The sequence below is a fragment of the Fistularia commersonii genome, chromosome 6, assembly GCF_037954325.1.
Source record: "Fistularia commersonii isolate RoL2024-O1a breed Wild chromosome 6, RoL_Fcom_v1.0, whole genome shotgun sequence".
Taxonomy (NCBI): Eukaryota; Metazoa; Chordata; class Actinopteri; order Syngnathiformes; family Fistulariidae; genus Fistularia; species Fistularia commersonii.
In genome coordinates this window covers 20,270,976-20,290,953 of record NC_141289.1, presented here as the reverse complement: position 1 = coordinate 20,290,953, position 19,978 = coordinate 20,270,976, and the positions used below count along the sequence as shown (strand labels likewise).

Here is a 19,978-nt window from a genome sequence, read left to right as displayed (position 1 = left end):
TTAGTTATCCTTTCTTTTCATATCTTAATATTTTAACAGGTTCATGACATTTTAAAAAGCGACGTCCACAGTGTACGCCACAGACCCTTCACCCATAATAAAAACATCATTTCATCATAACTGTAACAAAGCAACAGGAATTCACTATAGCAGTGAGTTTTTATTTTCTGTCATTTTACTCATTCTTTCCAAAAATGTAACGACAGAATGAAATGATGAGCGTTCATAATGTATTTATTACAAAGTGTTTATGGATTCTTGACTTCCTCTGAAATGTTTTTCGTGTCGCGAGCGGAGTTTAATTGTTCACGACCAATTGTAAAATAAACCTCGCAGATATTCATGCCTGAAAAGGAAACCCGATGATGAATTTGACTCGCCGGGACTCTCAAATTGTGTCGCTTTTAGTCCTTTTCAGATTGACTTGTGCATTACGCTGTTTTCTAACATGCTTTATCTCAAAGTTTCTGATTCACACTGTTCATGATACTTGGATTTCTCGATCCATCTTGCGTGTTGAACGGCGGCGGGTCAAATATACGCACACGTTGAGGGTGGAGATGAGACAGAGGCAAAGTCCTTCTCTGGTCCGGTTGTTCTTGTGCTTGAAGCCTCCCATCATTCGCTCCCATACGTACTGCCGGGAGACACACAGTCAAAGATGAACAACGATCCCTTTCCATGCAGGAACTGTGAGACCTTCTTCTTCTGCAGCCTGACATGTTTCTGTCAGAATGTTCCAGTGAACCAACTTGAAGGGGAGATTGTAACAGCTAACAGTGGACTTATTCACTCCTCGAAGCTGCTTATTTATCAACTGGGCGACGGCGCCTCGTTCCCTTTCAGATACTTCTTCCAAAACCCTGGCTCTGCAAATCGAACGGCCGGGTCACGTCACGTTGAAATAATGATGAAGACCACAGAGCAAACTCTGCCTCCGCGGGACACGCATCCTCCAATCGGACGGATGGAAAACGGGACTTCATTAAAATATAAAGAGACAACACACATGAGCAAATGTATGTTTTTGCCCTTGTTCGTCGCTAAGCAGCGGGGAGCCTGTATTTGTGATATGCATCTGGAGATGCCGGCCATGCAGGAAGTTGTCTGGATAGTAAATTGTTTTCATTTGCTCTGCAGCTTTTGGCCAGTAACTGTTTTAAGCTCATCCCTTTGTGAAAGACCAAATCAATGCCTTTCCCTGATTTGTCACTCAGAGCTTCTAGGGTGAGCGTGAATCCTTCACGAACAACAAATTATGTCTGATTAAAATGAGAAACATTCCCTTCTTGTTGGAAGCTTGAATTTCCTCTCTTGAAGAGAAGAAGAATTCACCACGACCTGGATGACTGAGAACCTCCTCAGACACATGGACGCCTTCTTCTACATTTCTTTCCATCACGTCACAATGTTCAGGTCCTTAACAGAATGCGGCGCATTCATGCCGGGATCATAAACCCGCCGCCATGATGAGAAATGCATGATTCTCTCCCTATTTTTAGGTGTGCTTTTTACTCATTTAGCGGTTATTTTCCCCCCATGACAATCAGTCCACTGTAATCAGAATAGCAAGGAATAAACACATTACCTGAAAATGAGCAAAAAGGTTTGTTATTTCCTGAATGTCCAGAAACAAAGTATCTCGGAGAGGTAGGAATTGGGATACAAATGGTGACTGATTCTTAAATGACAGAAATCCAGGACATTATTGAGGTAGCAATCCTCCATAAAAACTATTTTTGTCAATGATGTTATGAAATTGGATATTCAAAGGTCCGATCAATGACGCCGTTTCTGATTGCTTTTTTTTTTTAAACTCTTCCAGTTGAACCTTTATCTCGGACAGATTCCCAGAATAGGCCGAGCTTCGGAGCCCCCTACAGGTGACGGGCTGCCGGGTCCGCCGAGCTGCCAGCTCTCTGGATAATCCTTGCATGACTACGTTTTCCAACCTGTGCCAACTTCCACACTGAGGTCAGATAATCACCTCCCCTTGCTAAAGATGACAAGTACCAACAAAGGGAGCCCCACCTTCTGGCCGATCGGATCCCCTCCTCAGAAATCTGGGACACCAATTATCACTTCCTGGAAAATACTCTGCTATTTCCTTTCTCTATGAAGATGACGAACCAAAACATCGGTGTGTGTGTGTGTGAGTGTGTGTTTGTCTGCAGCAGAGCACCTGAGGGTTGGCGGCCTGGTCCATGATCTTCAACAGAAGAGCTTGGTCCTGGTCCCGGACCTGGTCCTTGGCATCTCCTAGGCGGTCTATGAGACTCGGCAGGACTGAGACACACAGAGGACAGTTGCTGAAGAAAAGCTCTCTGCTATTATAATAATAAAATTATAATTATCATTATTATTATTAGCATGACTCAAAAAGGTCAAGAACTACTTCTTTAAATGTTCTTCTTATATACAGTGTGTGTATATATATATATATATATATATATATATATAAATGTATGAGTCAATGTTCTGATCTCATTTGCTGTTTTGTAAATATGTACTGTATTATATGAGATAATATAATTAAAATGCCCTCTATCCATTCACAAAATTAATTAATTTGGTGAGTATTACCTCTCATTTGAAACAGAAATATGTACAGTATATTCAAAACAATAATGCATTTTTTTTACAATCACATATGCTGTTATATTTGATTCCGTCAAATTATGAAGGTAACTGATTAATTATACTTTCATGTAGTTCATAAATAGACCTAATACTTAAAATATAAACATTAACACAAGTCGTCTTACTTCAATGCAGTACATGTTCGATAATATTTTGAACATAATGAAAACAATTTCTAACAAAATCTATGATTAAACAAGGAATGAGCACCTTTTACGAGTATATTGGAGGTGTTGTGAGTAGCAGTGAGTACATGAGTTTTGACGGAGAAGAATCCACTCACCAGTCCCAACCTGTGTCCTGAATCTCTCCTGCAGCCTGCTGACCAGCGCCGACAGAACATCCATCCCCAGCAAAACCACCTGAGACACACAAAAACAACACACCCCAGAATGATGACCCGCTCGTTTTCACCCCAAACTGGGCCGGGAAGCAGCGGGAGATGATCTGTAGCAAAGAATTGTGGGTAATTTCAGAAAAGCTGCATTTTTGCATGGATTCAAGCCTCAAATGTCAAAACAAACATCATTTTTTTGCAGGAAAACCACAATAAAAGCACATTTTATTCATTGTGTGGATGCAACCACAAAAGGGGTGAAACACCCCTGAGTGAGGATCATGCTCAATCTTTACTTTGTGCCACAACTCACCTCACGCACGCAATCGTCCTTGTCATGGGGTGGCCTGGGAGTCTCAATGAACGTGTAGTGAGGGTCTCCCTGCTGACACCATAACAACACTAACGCACCACCTGGATCATAGATTCGGGCTATGGTGCAATTTTTGGAACCTCTAAATATCCACGAGGCACATTACAACAAAAGACAATATTTAACACTGCTGCCATCTGGTGGGCGTCTATATATCTACGGGTGAATGGTATTCAACTACATTATTCCACTCACTATTGTTGATCCATCTCCCCCCCAATCTAGTTGCTCATGACAACATCTACCTGGATATTCACCGAGCTCAGCGGTCCTACCGAGACCGTCTGACTGATTGTTCCCGGAAACAATTCCACCAAACAAAATATGCAGCTCAGAAAAATACAGGGGACACTTCAACAACACAATCACACTTGTGTGAAATCAAACTGTCCACTTCGGAAGCAACAGTGATCCATTTTGACATTACATCACCGTTGGATCAGCCTGTTGTGTGTTTTTCCACTTTCATTAGGAGTGTGACCCCAAATCCAGACCTCCATGGGTTCATACATTTGATTTCCATTGATCATTTTGGTGTGATTTTGCTTTCAGCACATTGAACTATGTAAAGAGCAAAGTATTTTATACAAATATTTCATTCATTCAGATCTAGGATATGTCATTTTGGTGTTCCCTTTATTTTTTTGCAGCTTATTACGACAAAGAAGTGAGATCCCCCCATTCCAAAGTGCATGTCATTAAATTGCCTTATAGCAACTTGAACATTCTGCAGACAGAAGATCTTTTTTCAACATGTTACTGGGGATATAAAGCCCATCCTTGCTGGAAAACAGCAAGATTTCAGAGTACCGTATTTGCCTCTATGTAATGAAAGTTGGTAACTTCCTGTTTCCTGTTAACGGAGGAAGTTCATACAAGTGCTGGTTACTGTAGTTACACCCTCTGCTGAGTGAGGAGTCTGGTGTCTGAAGCACCAATGCACTATAGATGAATGCATGAGCAGGGTTTAAATTGGCTGTAAAATAAGCCTTCCTGTTGACAAACAAAAAATTAAATTAACAAATTACACATGATACATCTCCCAAGGCCCTCCCCCTGTGTGACAACACATAATGATGTCAGCAACAATCAAATAATCACATAGTAATTCCTGATTGACATAGGACATGGGAGTAATTACTCACACAACCGCAAACTCCCATAAAAATTAAATTGTATGTTTTATTTGTGCCTAAATTTCTTTTGTGTCCTTACTAAATCTGCTAATGCATGCTTCTGTCCCCTTATCTGCTAATTTGGCTATCCAACTTCTATCGATATGTTTACATTTGAGCACGCACACATAAACAATTAACCTGATGCAAGACAAGCTCTAACTAAGATATAGCATCAGCTGATCATAGGAAACCACGCTAGTCGAAGAAGAAACTGGCACTTAGCGCTAATTCGCTGGTGTAGATTTACCAGAATGTGCTCCTACAGCCCATTTTTTCCAATCCCTGCAGCGGCCTCACTCATGGTGAATCCAAAACAACAATAGAGCTCAGCAGAAACGTACACTTTTCCTCCACAGCTGCCATTTCAGATGTTTCTCCAATGACATTTTGGATTTTTTTTTTCCCTTTTTAAAAACTGTTTACTACTAGAGAGGAGCAGCTGTTGTAGAATGTTCTTTCCAAGGCACAAGAAAAGGAAAAGCTATATTACCGTGAGTGTGTTTGTATTGTTGTCAGAGAGAAAATATGGATTACTTTGAGGTTAACGCTACAATGCTAACTACTCCATTACTCTGCTGCTTAGAATTGTGGACAATGTCACAATTCTTCCATTGGACCATTGATAAAGCTAATATTACACATACTTTTGTCCTCCTTGGCTGAGAGTGGTTTGTGCTAAGATGAAAACTAAGGCAAAGAATGTTGAGCTCCACCACTAACATAAACCAAAAACTGTCTCCACACACACACGGTAACACCGACATAGGAAGTGACAAGCATGTGAATCACTAAACAGTCAGGCACAAAGCATGATGGGATATGTGGGCCAGCAAGAGAAGAGAGTGATATCTGGACCTCCAGACTGTCAGCCTTTTACCCAGGGAAAACATGAACTTTGTCTGGGACCAGCTGACCAGACACGCCCAATGGTGACATTTTGACCGTGCGATGAATGTCCTGTGACCTTTAGAGCAGCAGCGGTATCACCGCTAACCACTGATAGTATCTCTTTTACTTGAGGTTACATGTAAACATATCAACACTGGAAACATTATGGTGCTGCTAGTTGTGCACAGAAGTGATGCAGCGAGGGTCATGTTTTAGGCCGTGGGTTTACAACGGTTTAATATCTTTCAACGTATCTGGCCTGGTAGAAGAAAGGTAACGTGATCATGGCTGATGGCGTGTGTGCGGCGATGGTGGTGGCGTGGGCCAGATGGCTGAGGTCAGAGCCTCCAGTGGTTCACTTCCAACAAATTGTGTCACGCTAGGATTAACATTTTTCATCAGCTCCATCAGGTCAGAGAGGGGCTGCTTCTCACCTGCTTGTGAGATTCTATCAAGTTCTGTGTGCGGCGACGACCGCTAAACATGGGCTGGAAGAACATCGAGCACCGACTGGAGAAGTGTCCAGCAACACCGCTGTATACAGAATGTCAGTCCCTTAACTCATAATTTCACACTGTTGTTTCAATAACTTTATTGCAGTTTGTTTGAAATAAACTACCTTTTTAATGTAGTCATAAACACTAATGACTGAATAAATCTGAGTGATATGACCTGAAGATATGGCTTGGGAGGCTGTGTTTCTGGCAGCTTTAACATTTAAGTTGGGGAACTGAGAACCTTTCATTTACAGTGCTCCATTGTGACGCTGCGGTTCGGGTGTTTTCTTGGCATTTTGGTGTTTGGCTGGCAATAAAATAAGAAATGTGTTTGAATTTTAAACACATGGCTGTTAGCGATTGCCGCTACGAATGTAAATGTTGACAGGCGGAGGGCGGAGTAAACAGTGGTTGTTGACAACAATGCGGGCTTGTAGCTCTGCTCCGATGAACGGCCTTTCAAGACTCTTCAGTCAGCGCAGCCTCTGACACTAACATCCCGCCGCTGCCGTTAAACTGTCACTTTATCTTCGGCTGAACAGACTTTTAATTTGCTGCCCAGCCCACTGACCGGCGATCAATTGCCAAGAGCCACTTCCGCCGTTTAACACGAGCGCAACCCAGACCCCTCATTCCTCCTCCTCCTCTGCTAACACTCGGACGAAGAAACTGGGCTAATGGAGCAGCTAAATACGGATCAGAACCACTGGTCCGCCTGGGAGCCGCGTCCCCGTTACAGCTGGACCACAGGATGCTAACACACAGCAGCAGCCTAGCTGCTAGTGTGTGTGTGTGTGTGTGTCCTAAATCAAATTTGAGAATTCTGTCATTCAATCTTTGAATCTTTGCTGGCTCATTAGTCATGATAGAGAAGAAAGAAAATAGATAAAAAAATCAATCACAAAGTCACCTTAATGGTAAGCAAGAAATCTTAAGACTGGTGGGAAAGTTTCAAAAGCAATACAGTGAGAAATCTACCTGAAAATCTGAAATAAAGTACCGCAAAAATCAGCAAGAAATGATCAATCAAATATCTACAATAACAGGGTGGAGATGAACGAAGCAACACGCCCACTGATTAGCTGGCGTAATCAGAGAGGGAGCGCCTAACACGGAGACTGGAAGGTATCTGTGGGAAAACTGACAACTCCGGTCATTTCCTGTTGAACAACTAATCAGTTAACGTGGTACTTATTTCAGCTCGAGTCGGAGCGATTTTTCAGGAAACACATTTCTGTCATGTGACAGAAACAGGACAGGGCGAAAATCAACAGTAGCGGTGGGGGCGGGGGGGTAATGAGCGACACTAGAACCGCTTCCACGCCATCGGTCCACAGAACATTGCCATTCATCATGCGATTCATCGCCTCATAAGGTGAACAATATTCATTACATCTTGGTGAGAATATCTCCGCACCCCTCGAACGTCACGTTGAATTTTGAGAAATTTGATTAAATGAGGTCCATCGGTGAAGAGAGAACTGGCTGATTCTCCAGACAAGGATGGATATGATTAGCTCTGGCCCTGTTCTTTCACAAAAGTCATAGAACCAAGCCTGCGGAGGTCTTCAGTCATCTTCGTGTCGTGGCAACTGAACTTGAATTTCTTCAAAGAACGAAATTCAAGTCCAGTCACCACAACAAGATTTTGACAAGAGTTATAGAAGAAACTGTGTTCATGGACACAACAGTAAAAAGACATTTTCCCTTCCTCAGCCTCCACAGTTCAGGCATCAGCTGACAGGGATTATCTGAGGAAAGAGCCCGTCATCGGCCGGTCACCAATGGAAATAAAAAAACAAACTTGCAAAGACCAGGAGCCATACTGGATGTGCAGTCAAGGTCACAACGCGGAGGGCAGAGCGAAGAAACCTCTGCCCGTCACACACTCCTATCATGATCAGCCTCTGCACTGTGTTTTTCTTTTCCTTAGTCTTAAGTCTCATCACATTAGACTGGCTCCCTACACAGGGATTGTTATGCGCCACTACTCCTCGCCGTTTCTCAGCGCGGTATCAATGCCATGGCCGGTTGAAACGGCTGGCGCCGACTCTGCAATGCAAATCTTGAAACGCTGCATTACTTCACAAAATTCTTAGGACGTGTTTAGAAACAGACCATCATGACAGCAAGGTTGCTGTCATGGAAACGGGGGTCGGGATGGGTGCGAGGTTTGGTCAGTCTGCCTGTTTTACCTTCACACTGTAGCAGGTTATGATGGCTTCAGAGCTTCTCAGATAAACAGCTAGTGACACTTTTGGGCACAGATTTATGGTGAAAAGGGTGATAAATAAATGATGTGTGACATTTGGCATCAGTCACAGCATCTTTTCGGGAGTCTGCAGCGTTTCCCATCTTGACAGAACTCTAGATTTCTCCTGAAAGCAGCTTTCAGCCTCTTTACTGCTTTCAACAGGCATTCCAGTGCAGTCAAATCTTTTGTGAGTCTACAACCAGCTTCTTGAATGTTGTGAACTCACCTTAAAGTTGCTGGAGTTGACCCAAGAACTGGCCACCGCGTCCACCAGCCGGTCCAGCAGGGTCTGGTCCTGCTCCAGATCCGGACACTTCTCCTCATCCAGGACGCTATCGATGATCTCCTGCCCCACCTGGAGCCTCCTCCCCAGGTCCTTCTGCGTCACCTGCTCCAGCAGGTACTCCGTGCTCACCTCGTACGCCATGGCCGCAGCCCCGTCTCGAACAGCCGGGCCCTTTTCCCCTTCGCCTCTCGGTCCGCCGGAGCGCCCCGGTGCTGGCCGGGCCCCGCCGCAGCTCACTCGGCCCCGCTTCGGAGTCACTCGCTACCGTGGAGGAGCGGCAGACGAGGGATCTGCATTCTCCTCCGCGGCCCCGCTGGAGCCATTCGATGAAAGGAAAAAAAAGGCGACAATTAGGGGCGAAGTTAGCAACACTTCGACCGAGCGGACACGTAAAAGAACCGAAGAACCGGGCGGTTTGATAGAATAAGAGGTGGGGGAGCCAGGCTGACCGGCTCTCGGGGCGTTAGCGACGCCGCCGTGAGAGGCTCACCGGGCGGACCACGTCCGCACAGGTGACCGTTAAATGTCTGGATAGTTTATGTAGCCGTTAGCTGCCTTGCTAGCACACCGAGCTCACCGCTAGCAAGCTTTAAACCCAAAATACCATCAGGCTAAAGGAAGCTAGACCAGCTAAGTTAGCTCTTTGACCGGCACCGCTCAGCGAAGCCTCGTCTACGTGTTTTATTTTATTCGATAAAGCTTTAATTCATCGCTGACCAATTCAATGACTGCTAATCGATGGGACTCACCGGATGGACCGAGTCGCTTCGTAGAAGAAAAAAGTCCCAAAGTGGCGATGCTGCCGTCTGGCCACAAAACTCCCTTGACTTCACATTACCGCCCCGAAGCCCTTCGCTGGTCCGGCGACACTTTTTAAAACCGCTGCTGTTTAATCCTCGCGTCTCTTCAGCGTTAAATTCCAGAACAGCTGGCGACTCGCAAGTTACTTTTAGTTATTAAACACGGAAAATGTATGATTTGCCTTCGCGGTAGGATGTGTGTCCCCTACAAGACGCCGTAGAGGATGCAGACGGCCAGGCGGCCAGACAGGAGATGCTGCGGAATAGCGACATCTAGCGGCGGGGATGTGTAATTACACCAGAACAGAGACAATAACTGCGAATACTCAGTCAAAACAATCTATTAATCATCATAATCAATACATTATTACCCATCTGTTCTGCAGCTGAGTAAATAAGTAACAAATCGTGGCCCCTCTCCCTTGTTTTCAGTCGGTAAGGAATGAAAATGTTGCCCGGAAGGGCATGAGAAGAGAGAACAAAAGATATGTATATGCATACAGCTGACGCTAATTCTTCTTGCACATGTAAAGTCTACTCCCCGCTTCAATTGCACTCATCCTTGCACTTGCGCTTTGTGAGTTGCACACCAAGCTGCACTCAAATATCTTATTGCACTGCGGCTGTTCTATTGTACTGTTCTTATTCATTTCTATTGCAGCGTTTTAGTCAGGGTGACGGTAAAAGGTCTGTTTAATGAGAAATAGCTGTTGTTCGCCACAGTGACGCCGCACAAGAAATACAATTCCAGGTTAAAAAAGAAACATAATTCATTACACCCCAAACCACAGCCACAAACCCCCAAATCACACGGAAAGCAAGCGTCAGCATCAACCCAAACATTTGCGACTTGCTACACTGTAATCAAAATAATGTTTACACTCGTCCTATCATCACATATCCGAATGCACTGCGGACAGAAAAGTAGGTATTTCGCTGTACAGGAAACACGTTTCTATATTATACATGTGACAATAAACACTTTGAATCTTGAATACAAACTGTATGTTTATTATAGATTTAAATGCATATTTGCAGTAAAAGAAAACATGGGAAAAAAAATGACAATGCCATATATGTCATCATTTTTGTTCACCACATGTATTAATTTCATTGAATTTGCACCTTGCAATGGCAATAAAGCTTCCAGTATGGTTTAGAGCAGGGTGGGCAAACTACGGCCCGCGGGCCACTTCCGGCCCGTTGGTCTTTTTAATCCGGCCTGCCAATGATTGGTACAGACTTGATGTGAATGATTGGATCGATGAATGTGGGAGCTCAAACAGGAGATTCTTTCATTTTTGGAGCTACTTGAGAATATTCCTGACCTGAATGAAACAAGATTGGCTGGTGATTTAGCCTTTTACCGTGGACATACCGACACACATGAATGAGCTGGACGTGAAGCTACAAGGGAAAAAAACGGGTTGTGTTTGAAATGCAAGCAAACATCGGAGCCTTCAAAACCAAGCAAAAACAAAAATGTCATACATTCTGGATTCATTACGAATCAACTGAAATATTGCAAGCCTTTCATTATTTTAATATTGCTGATTATGGCTTACATCTTAAGAAAACTCAAAAATCCTATCTCAAAATATTAGAATATCATGAAAAAGTAATTTTTTTTTTAATTGCAATACAGAAGATAAAGAACTTTATCACAATATTCTAATTTTCTGAGAAAGTCTTGTTGAAGGAGAAGTGCTGAGACAGAAGGGTTGGATGGAGAAGAATTGAGTATGACAAATATAACAACTGTTATATTTCTACTAATTGGTTGCCCAAAGTAGAAACTATGAAAATCAAAAATGAACCCAAAATTATCCCCCAAAAGTTGGCGAGAAATTCATTAAAAAAGGCATAAAATTAAAAAATCAATTATCCCAAATGAGAGTTTGAGTTTGAGATGATGTATTTTTTTACATTTGAATGAAAGTAAATCAAAAACTGTTGCTCTCTGCTGATCGGGATCACTTCTGATCAGGGTTCAGAACATGAGGGAGTGTGTGTGAGTGTGTGTGTGTGTGTGTGTGAGTGTGTGTGAGTCTCTGCCTGTCACCTGCAGCTGCTCTTACATAAAATCAGGTCAGAGTCAAGAAGTCCCATTCCGTGTCCCGGCGGCTCTGGGATGTCTTCAAAGATCATTCACTTCATGGTGGGCGGCAAACTGGAGCGGGCCGAGTTCCGAGGAGACTGCTCAGCGGCAGAGGTCAAAGGTCAGAGCCATATCTTTATCTAACCCTCACACTGCGGTCAGCAAAAACGTGACAGAGGATAAATAGAAGAATGACCTAAAGCAACGTAAAATGGCCTTTTCCATTCTTTACAGTTACCTTTCAATTTATAGCTCATTTGGTACTTTTTTTGCACTTAAATGTGATTTTTTCTCCACAAATGAAACACATTTAAGTCATTTTCACTTCATCAGCAACAAATGAAAAACAGTAAGTAAAAGAAAACAGAATTAAATCCATAACTTTTTCAGGAAATGACCCAACAATCAGCATTAAAGTTTTTAATGTGATGGAGATGTTTTTCAGTTTTGGGAGGTAATTATTGATGTTTATTTCAACTACAACAAATTCTTCATTAGATAGAAAAGCACTTTGGCCACACGTGTTTGTTTAGTTTTAAGTATTCTATCAAGTAGCTTGATCCAGAAGTTTGAAAACAAATCTTGACTCGGAATAGATAAGATTATTATCCAACGAAAATCAAGAACAAATCAATTAGTTATTTAATGAAAAGTGTGTTGTGTGGTTTGAAAATAAGCATGAAATGGTGGGATTATAACACTTGAAGAGACACAATACTTTTAGCCATGGTGATAGCTTAGCCAGCGCACACCTGCCGCTGATCGCCGTGCGTTGGGAGTGCACGACAGACCCCAGTGCACGATTACCGGGGAACAGTGAGGGCGTAAAAGCCGGAGCTCTGAGTCCCACCGGTTGCCGGGTCATTCGCTTATTTTCCCCGTCGGTGTATGCTTGCGTCAGCGTAAGCTATCCGTACGTCCCAGACTGGGCATCTACCTGTGTTGGTGTAAGTTGGCCACCCGTCCCCAACCAGACTTGCCCCCCCATCGGCAAATGCTAACCGCGGGTGTCGGCGTTAAGCTATCCACCCGTCCCCAGACGAGGCTTCAACCTCCGGCGATGTATGTTGGCCACCCGTCCCCGACTGAGCTTGTCCCCCAGTCGGCGTATGCTTGCCACCCGTCCCCGGCCGGATTTGTCCCCGTCGGGCTTGTTCCCCCGTCGGCATACTAGCCGCCTGTGTCGGCGTTAAGCTATCCGGCCGTCCCCTGATGAGGCTTCAACCCCGGTCGATGTATGTTGGCCTTGGCATATATGTTGGCATATGTTGGCATATACATATATGCTAGCCGCGGGTGTCGGCGTAAGCTATCCGCCCGTCCCCCGACAAGGCTTCAACCTCCGTCGGCGTAGACTATTTGCCCATCCCTCGACGAGGCTTCAACCCCCATCCCCGACCAGGCTTGTCCTCCGTCGGCGTATGCTAGCCGCCCGTGTCCACCTGCCCCCAACTGGGCTTTTCCCCATGTCGGTGTATGCTGGCCGCCCGTGTTGACATATGCTAGCCGCCCGTCCCCGACCGCCCTGACATTTCACGTTTCAGGGGGTGCAAATGGGAGGATTGGTGTGAAAGTGTGATGGCAATGCTCAAAGAGCGCTGGCAGGCGTCGCTGTGTCAGCTGTGTGAAGGTCTGAGCAGCAGATGGCGCTGACAGGCGAGGCAGCTTAGAGAGTCTCAGCGGGATTCAAGCCACTTCCACCTGCGTCCTCGGAGACCCTTGTTCCTTTCCAGGCACTTGTAATTTTATCCCAAGTGTTTTTGTATTAATTGCTAATTCTGTCATTTTTTTTCCCCCCAGGAGCTCCCCTGCAAATGTTAATACTCTTTGTGATACTTACAGCATTTGTGGTGTGTGTGTGATTTCTTTTTTTGTGTTCTTTGTGCTTTCAGACGTGTTCCGGGCAGCGGCGGAGGCGGGACCCAACGACATCCTGAAGATGTACAAAGCCAACGGCAGCCTGATGAACATCTCGCCGCAGCTGGAGGCGAACAGCAGCGAGTCGTACTACCGGCTGGAGGTGGTGACCTCCAACCTGCAGAGTAAGCATCCAACCATCCTCTTCGCTGGATAGCGCGAATCGAAATTACCCGTTGTGCGATTATTGTGAAGATTCTGTCACCCGACATGGAGCTCAACCAGAATGTGGGAGCAAAACCGGGTGTTTTTGTGATTTATATTCATGGTGCTTTGCATGATTTTACTGGAACAAGCTTTCCACATGGTCGGACACCGTCTCCGAATTCAAAAACCGAACCGAAGATCTCTGGATCTGAGGCGTTCGGGTTCCTTGTATGCCCACGACCTGGTGTGTGACCGTCCGATTGGCAAAAGAAGTCCATGTGCAAAACACCAATGGAGTGCATGGTGAAAAATGAAATTAAATAGCATACATGTCCGGAGGTTCCCAGTCATCCAGGTCATGGTGAATTCTCAATCTTCTTGTTGTGGGAACTGGACTTGAATTTCTTCTCTTGAAGACATTTCTACCCCTCATTCCAGAGACTTCTTCAGTTCTGATGACCCGTAGGGAGTTTCCCCAACATAATCGTTTCAGGTTTTAGGCGGGTCGAGGTTATGGTAGCTTGCAGCGACGTGCGGTGAGGTTCATGGCTGGTGAGGCACTGACGTCATCAGTCAGATTTACAAACATGTGAACCCTATGGAGTAACTTATTCACCATTTTCTTGGCAGCAGTTGACGTGTTTTGTTCAAAATATCATATCAGCATTCTTTATATATACAAACCGTAGCATAGAAAAAAGCACATGTAAAAAATGTTATTATTTCTTACCTTTACTTATAAATTAAGTCCATGCGCCGCTCCTTCTGAAGGATCAATAACTTGCTTGTAGAAGTCTTCCTTATCTTTCTTCAGTTTTAAAAGTCTCTGTCTCAGTGGAAATCACTGCCGGTGAAGAAGGTTGATGAGATCGGCAAAAAAATAGCTGGATGGCTGCACTTAACTTGCTAACTGTTTACAGTAGCTTGCTATTGCTAATTGAATTATTCTGTAGCTGACTAGTAAGAAGGATCCCTGGTTTTAGCAGCGCCCCCCTGCCATGAGGCACCGTCACTGCGTGCCTCACCTAATGTCTCTTCACAGTCGTTTTATGATTATGAGAGACACGTTACAGTTGTTGACGAAAAACATTAGACACATCATCTAAACTATGGACATTTAGTTAATACATTAAAAGTGTTTTTTTAATAGTGACATCCACAGAGACAGCAATACAGTCAGAGTGCTTAGCATGGTAGCACAGCTAGCAGAATCATTGCGCAATCCATAGTGGGCTCAGCTGGTCGCCACGTCGGCGCATGTCTCTTCTTCATGGTTGAACAGTAAATGTGAAGTTTTTTTTGGCGATTTTGAAAAAAAAATGAGTCAAAATGATGAAGCTACGTGGAAAATAACTTTATCGTACAAATCACTGAATAAATATAACCATTTTATTTAGTTTTTCATTTTGCATTTTTTTCTTTCCTTGATGACAGGTGAGGCCTGGCCTCCCCCTGCCTCTACTGACTGCACCTCACTTCTAGCTTATGTCAGAAACTAGGTCTAGGGGGTTTGTTATGCTAATGGCGGTGTCGTTCATTGGGGACAAGAGCAATTTTTGTGGGATTACCTGGACTTGAAAGTGAAAAGGTAAAGCTAAACAAAGGAGTGAGACTTGTTGGATCATATGGACTGAGGCTCGTTCTGGTGGGGAATCTTTCCTGGCTGTTGGATGGTGCAGATGGGACCGCTCCGTGTCTGCAAATCCGTCTTGTTATTGATCATACCAAAACTCCCCAATAGGTCATTAGAACTGAAATTTAATGATTATAAACACCTGTACCTTCCACAGCTTGTCGAATGTATGTCTGTTATGTAAGTGCGTGGCCGTGTTGTTCTCACTGGTCGACAAAAAGTCAGGAGGTGAGGCACAGTACTGTCTGCCTCACCTGAAGGGGGTGCTTGAAGCTGCCGACCATCTGTAAGCAAATTACGCAAAATAATAAATGAAATAACACTCTGTTGACACTCTGTTTTTCATTTGTGAAGCGTCTTTGAGTGCCTTGAAAAGCGCTATACAAATCTTATGTATTATTATTATTATTATTATTATTAAATAAGCTGGAGGACATTTATGACAAAGCACATGGATGTTTCCACCGCTGCTGTCTATTCTTGTTTGTCAGATCTAGGATGTTATTTTAGTGCAGTGTATTTGTCTATTTTTTTAAGTGAATTTTCCTCTCGATTTACATGGTTATACGGTATAGGTTTATTGTTATTTTACAGAAAATATTCTTAATTCTACTCTGTATTCATTTGTGGATTTTTTTGTCTTGCTAACTTCTGCCTTCTCCCTTTCTATTTACATCTTTATTTCCTTTTTTTTGACATAACTGTCATGCTGATTATCCCTTATGGGGGTCAATAAAGTTTCTTATCGTTACCCAATGTTGCCAACCAAGTCCACCACTGCCAAATGATCCAGAAATCATCTGACCGCTTGTGTTCCAGACGCAGGCGTCGCCATGCCGACAGAGCTGGACGACATGGAGCTGAGGTGAGTGCGTGGTGTCGGTGGTGTGTCGGTGGTGTGTCGGCGGCGAGAGGCCCGTCTGAGGTCCTGCGTCCGTCCTCAGGCTGCAGCACCTGGAGACCAAAGTGCTGAAGGACATGGCGGGAGAAGCGCCGGACATCGTGTGCGAACTCAAGAGCCACGTGGAGACCTTCAAGAGGAAGCTCGAGGTTTGACGCTCGTCTCGTGACCTTCTCTGCACTTCCTGTTTTCCCCGCCGTCGTAGCCTGCGCTACGTCACCTCACCGAGGGATAACATAGCAACTAGCATACGGATTAGCAGGGAGCTACCTCAAAAGTCGTGGAAAAGTAATCTTACAAAATCAGCTCCATGCGATGCTTTATTTTCTGAACCAGTAAAGATTAGAAGCAGGGCCTTGGATTTGTTGTGTGTGTGTGTGTGTGTGTGTGTGTGTGTGTGTGTGTGTGTTTTCCCCTGTCAGAGTGTGTCCCACCTGAGCTGGATGGGTCTGTTCAGGGAGCCGAGCCACCCACACCTGTCCAAACTCCCCCTGAAGGCCAGGGCACCTCAGCCGGACCTGGAGGAGGAGCGGCAGCAGGTCCGCAGGAAGTTCCTCAACATGAGGTGACCTCGCTCAACACGCCATCATTGTCGTCATTATTATTATCATTTTCACTAAACGAACGCGTGCGTGTAGTTCTCTGCAGGTGTCGGAGGAAGTGAGGGACCACCTGAAAACACCCATGTTTGATAACTGGTGAGGAAGAACGACGTGATGGATATTAATAATGAATGAGTTTTCACATTATTTCTTTCTTTTGATTTCATCTCGATATTAACATTTTTCCTCTGATTTGAGTTGATCTTCTTTTTTTTTGTGTGGATTTTATTGGGTTATTAGTAGCATTTTTCTTGAATCCGGCAACTTTCTGTTCTCTACTTTTTTTATTTTATTCTTTTTAAATCATTGAGTTAGTCAACTAATTCTGCCGGGGAATATATATATCTATATGTATATGTATACATGTGTGTGTGTATATATATATGTGTGTGTCTGTGTGTATATATATTTGTGTGTGTGTGTATATATATTTGTGTGTGTGAATATATGTGTGTGTGTGTGTATACAGGACTGTCTCAGAGAATTAGAATATTGTGATAATGTTCTTTATCTTCTGTAATGCAATTAAAAAATCAAAAATTACTTTTTCATGATATTGTAATATTTTGAGATTAAATTTTTGAGTTTTCTTAAGATGTAAGCCATAATCAGCAATATTAACATGATAAAAGGCTTGCAATATTTCAGTTGATTTGTAATGAATCCAGAATGTATGACATTTTTGTTTTTGTAATTGCATTACACAATATTCTAATTGTCTGAGACAGTCCTGTATTTATACATATGTGTGTGTGTATATATATATATGTGTATATATATATATATATATATATATACATATATGTATATATACCTATATGTGTGTGTATATAAATATGTGTGCATATATATATGTATATATTTGTGTGTGTATACATATATTTATGCGTGTTCATATATATATATATATATATATCTGTGTGTGTGTGTGTGTGTGTGTGTGTGTGTGTGTGTGTGTGTGTGTGTGTGTTGCAGGCAGTGGGAGGAGGCGGAGATGCTGGTTCTTCTGCAGGTGATGTTCACAGACCTGGACTTCCCGACGGAGTTCCACATGGAGCTGGACGTCCTGCAGAACTTCCTGTTCCAGGTTTACTGTCACTACAACAACATCCCCTTCCACAACTTCCAGCACTGCTTCTGTGTCACCCAGATGGTACGAACACACACCTCCACGGAGGTCAAGCGCTAAGAAGCTATCAAAAATATTGATTTGGCTTGTGTGATTTAAGACACTTTATAGTTTCACTGAGACACTTTATACACTGAGACACTTTATAGTTTATAGTTTATTTTTATTTCTAATTCTGCCTTTTTCTTTTTATTATTTATTACTGCTATATTTTCTGTAACTCTGGCACAACAATTTCCTTCGGGATTAATAAAGTTGTTCTTATCTTATCTTATCTTATCTTATCTTATCTTATCTTATCTTATCTTATCTTATCTTATCTTATCTTATCTTATCTTATCTTATCTTTTTTATTATTATGTTATTGTTTTTGTTGCTTTTTTTTCGTATATTCACTGGTAAATCAAAAGTATTTGTTCCAAACATCCATAGAATAGGTTCATTTTCCATGCAAATGTTTCTGTTAAAGTGCATTTTCATGATAATTTGGTCAAACGTAAGAAAATACCCGCCAGTTATAAAGTGATTTCTTTTTTGTGTATTCTTTGTTATCAATATTTTATAAACAAAATATCAAAGTTGGCAATATTTTTCCACAACATTTGTCAAATATTTGGGTTTTATCCTGATAGCGTTTACATTTCTCGGTGATTTTCTGAATTTTTCCATCAGTCTTCTGCTGAAATAGACATTTAGATTTTAAAGAACAACAGAATTTATGGATGTGCAAAAAATGGAAAGAAGCGACTCATCTTCCCGTCCACCTGCAGATGTACGGCCTCATCTGGCTGACGGATCTGAGGAACAAGCTGGCCCGGACAGACTTGCTGATCATGCTCACCTCGGCTCTGTGCCACGACCTCGACCACCCCGGCTACAACAACGTCTACCAGGTGGCCTCGCCGGTCCGGACGCCTTTGCGCTAACGCTATCGGCTAACAGGTGTTTTCTGATGTGCCGCAGATTAACGCTCAGACCGACTTGGCTTTGCGCTACAATGACATTTCACCGCTGGAGAACCATCACTGCGCCATCGCCTTCGGCATCCTCTCCAGGGTAGCGCGGCTAACGTTCACTCTTCTGTTGATAACACACATCACCGTGGTTTCAAAAGCGGGAAAGAGAATTAAAAGTTAGCGCTTATTCCACAAATTGCATCGTCTCCATCGACAAATCCAGTGATATCAACAATAGAAACACGATTACGGAGATTAAGAGAGAGTGGCTGGAATTACAAAAGTAGCTTTTTGCTGATTTATAACTTCCTTCGTAACTTTTTGTCCCCCCTCAAATTTCATGGCGAAATAGAAATAAAAAGAAAAAAACTTCTGCTTTGTGAAGAAAGCTGGGGGAAAAAAAAAACAAAGGGAGGAAAAGCAAAACGAAGCTTAAGACGAGAACAACAAGGGCCCGAGGGTGGAGCCTTGCGGGATGCCAAAAAATAAATGCCACCGTACCAGATTCAAAATGCACATTGAGTTACAGATTTCACCCGCTAACCTTAATAACACCCAAAAAGGAATATTTTAATGAGCGGTAATTTGAAAATGTCTTCACAGCCGGAGTGCAACATCCTGAAGCACCTCAGCGACGAGCAGTACAAACACATCCGAGCCGGGATGATCAAGTAGGAACCAGCTGACGGCTTAGCTTAGCTTAGCTTAGCTTAGCTTAGCTTAGCTTAGCTCAGTTCAACGCAGGTTAAATTTCTTTTCCAATTTTGCGATTCCAGGTGTATCCTGGCCACCGACATGGCGAGGCACAACGAGATCCTCAACAGGTTCAAGGTCATACACCCGGACTTTGACTTCAACAACAAGGAACACAAGGAAGTGGTAAAGGAACTTATGGCATCTCGGGTCTTATTTCAAAATAAGAAAAATGTCTCTAATCGCACATTTACACCCAAACCAGAGATGCTCAAGTCAGCGGTGTAATTTTTGTAGATTTTGCCGAAACGCCCTTTCGATCAGATATATTATCATTACTGCTAGCATGTGGTAAAACACCATATAAGACATTTAAATCTGAATCTTCCTATCATTTCCTATTATTGATTTCACATTATATACATTTATACTTTGTTGTTTTGTGGTTTTTTTTTGTAGTTTTTAATCGTCTCAAAATATCTGTATGACATTTGAGGTTATTGATTTTCTTTATGATATTAAAGCCCTAGTATCTCATGCCTAGGATTGTATAACATGTCATCCATTTAATTGGACATCATAGATTTTTACACTGATATTTTTCTTTGAAGAAAATCATCAATATCCTCATACATAGTCAGGAAATGTA

General features: G+C 43.0%; 2 protein-coding genes and 1 non-coding gene across 3 annotated transcripts in view; 2 read left to right on the top strand and 1 right to left on the bottom strand.

Annotated features, from left to right (window-relative positions):
- The window catches only part of LOC147233624 (CLIP-associating protein 1-A-like), a 54,289-nt gene extending 44,950 nt beyond the window's left edge, over positions 1 to 9,339 (bottom strand). Inside the window, exons 1-5 of the mRNA XM_086148618.1 lie at positions 9,203 to 9,339; positions 8,394 to 8,766; positions 2,924 to 3,002; positions 2,183 to 2,286; positions 546 to 637 (exon numbers count right to left, since the gene is read on the bottom strand). Coding sequence (XP_086004744.1) covers positions 546 to 637; positions 2,183 to 2,286; positions 2,924 to 3,002; positions 8,394 to 8,594 — 476 coding nt within the window. The 5' untranslated portion in view covers positions 8,595 to 8,766; positions 9,203 to 9,339. The remainder of the gene's footprint in view (positions 1 to 545; positions 638 to 2,182; positions 2,287 to 2,923; positions 3,003 to 8,393; positions 8,767 to 9,202) is intronic.
- On the top strand, positions 3,303 to 3,431 carry LOC147233625 (U4atac minor spliceosomal RNA). The gene has a single exon (XR_015106314.1). It is a non-coding gene; the product is annotated as a U4atac minor spliceosomal RNA (small nuclear RNA).
- A 2,039-nt stretch (positions 9,340 to 11,378) lies between the features above and the next one.
- LOC147233623 (high affinity cGMP-specific 3',5'-cyclic phosphodiesterase 9A-like) overlaps positions 11,379 to 19,978 on the top strand; it is an 11,224-nt gene continuing 2,624 nt past the window's right edge. The window contains exons 1-11 of the mRNA XM_086148615.1: positions 11,379 to 11,472; positions 13,244 to 13,393; positions 15,868 to 15,913; positions 15,993 to 16,098; positions 16,372 to 16,514; positions 16,588 to 16,647; positions 17,527 to 17,704; positions 18,451 to 18,573; positions 18,644 to 18,736; positions 19,240 to 19,307; positions 19,413 to 19,515. Of these exons, the coding sequence (XP_086004741.1) occupies positions 11,385 to 11,472; positions 13,244 to 13,393; positions 15,868 to 15,913; positions 15,993 to 16,098; positions 16,372 to 16,514; positions 16,588 to 16,647; positions 17,527 to 17,704; positions 18,451 to 18,573; positions 18,644 to 18,736; positions 19,240 to 19,307; positions 19,413 to 19,515 (1,158 nt within the window). The 5' untranslated portion in view covers positions 11,379 to 11,384. The remainder of the gene's footprint in view (positions 11,473 to 13,243; positions 13,394 to 15,867; positions 15,914 to 15,992; positions 16,099 to 16,371; positions 16,515 to 16,587; positions 16,648 to 17,526; positions 17,705 to 18,450; positions 18,574 to 18,643; positions 18,737 to 19,239; positions 19,308 to 19,412; positions 19,516 to 19,978) is intronic.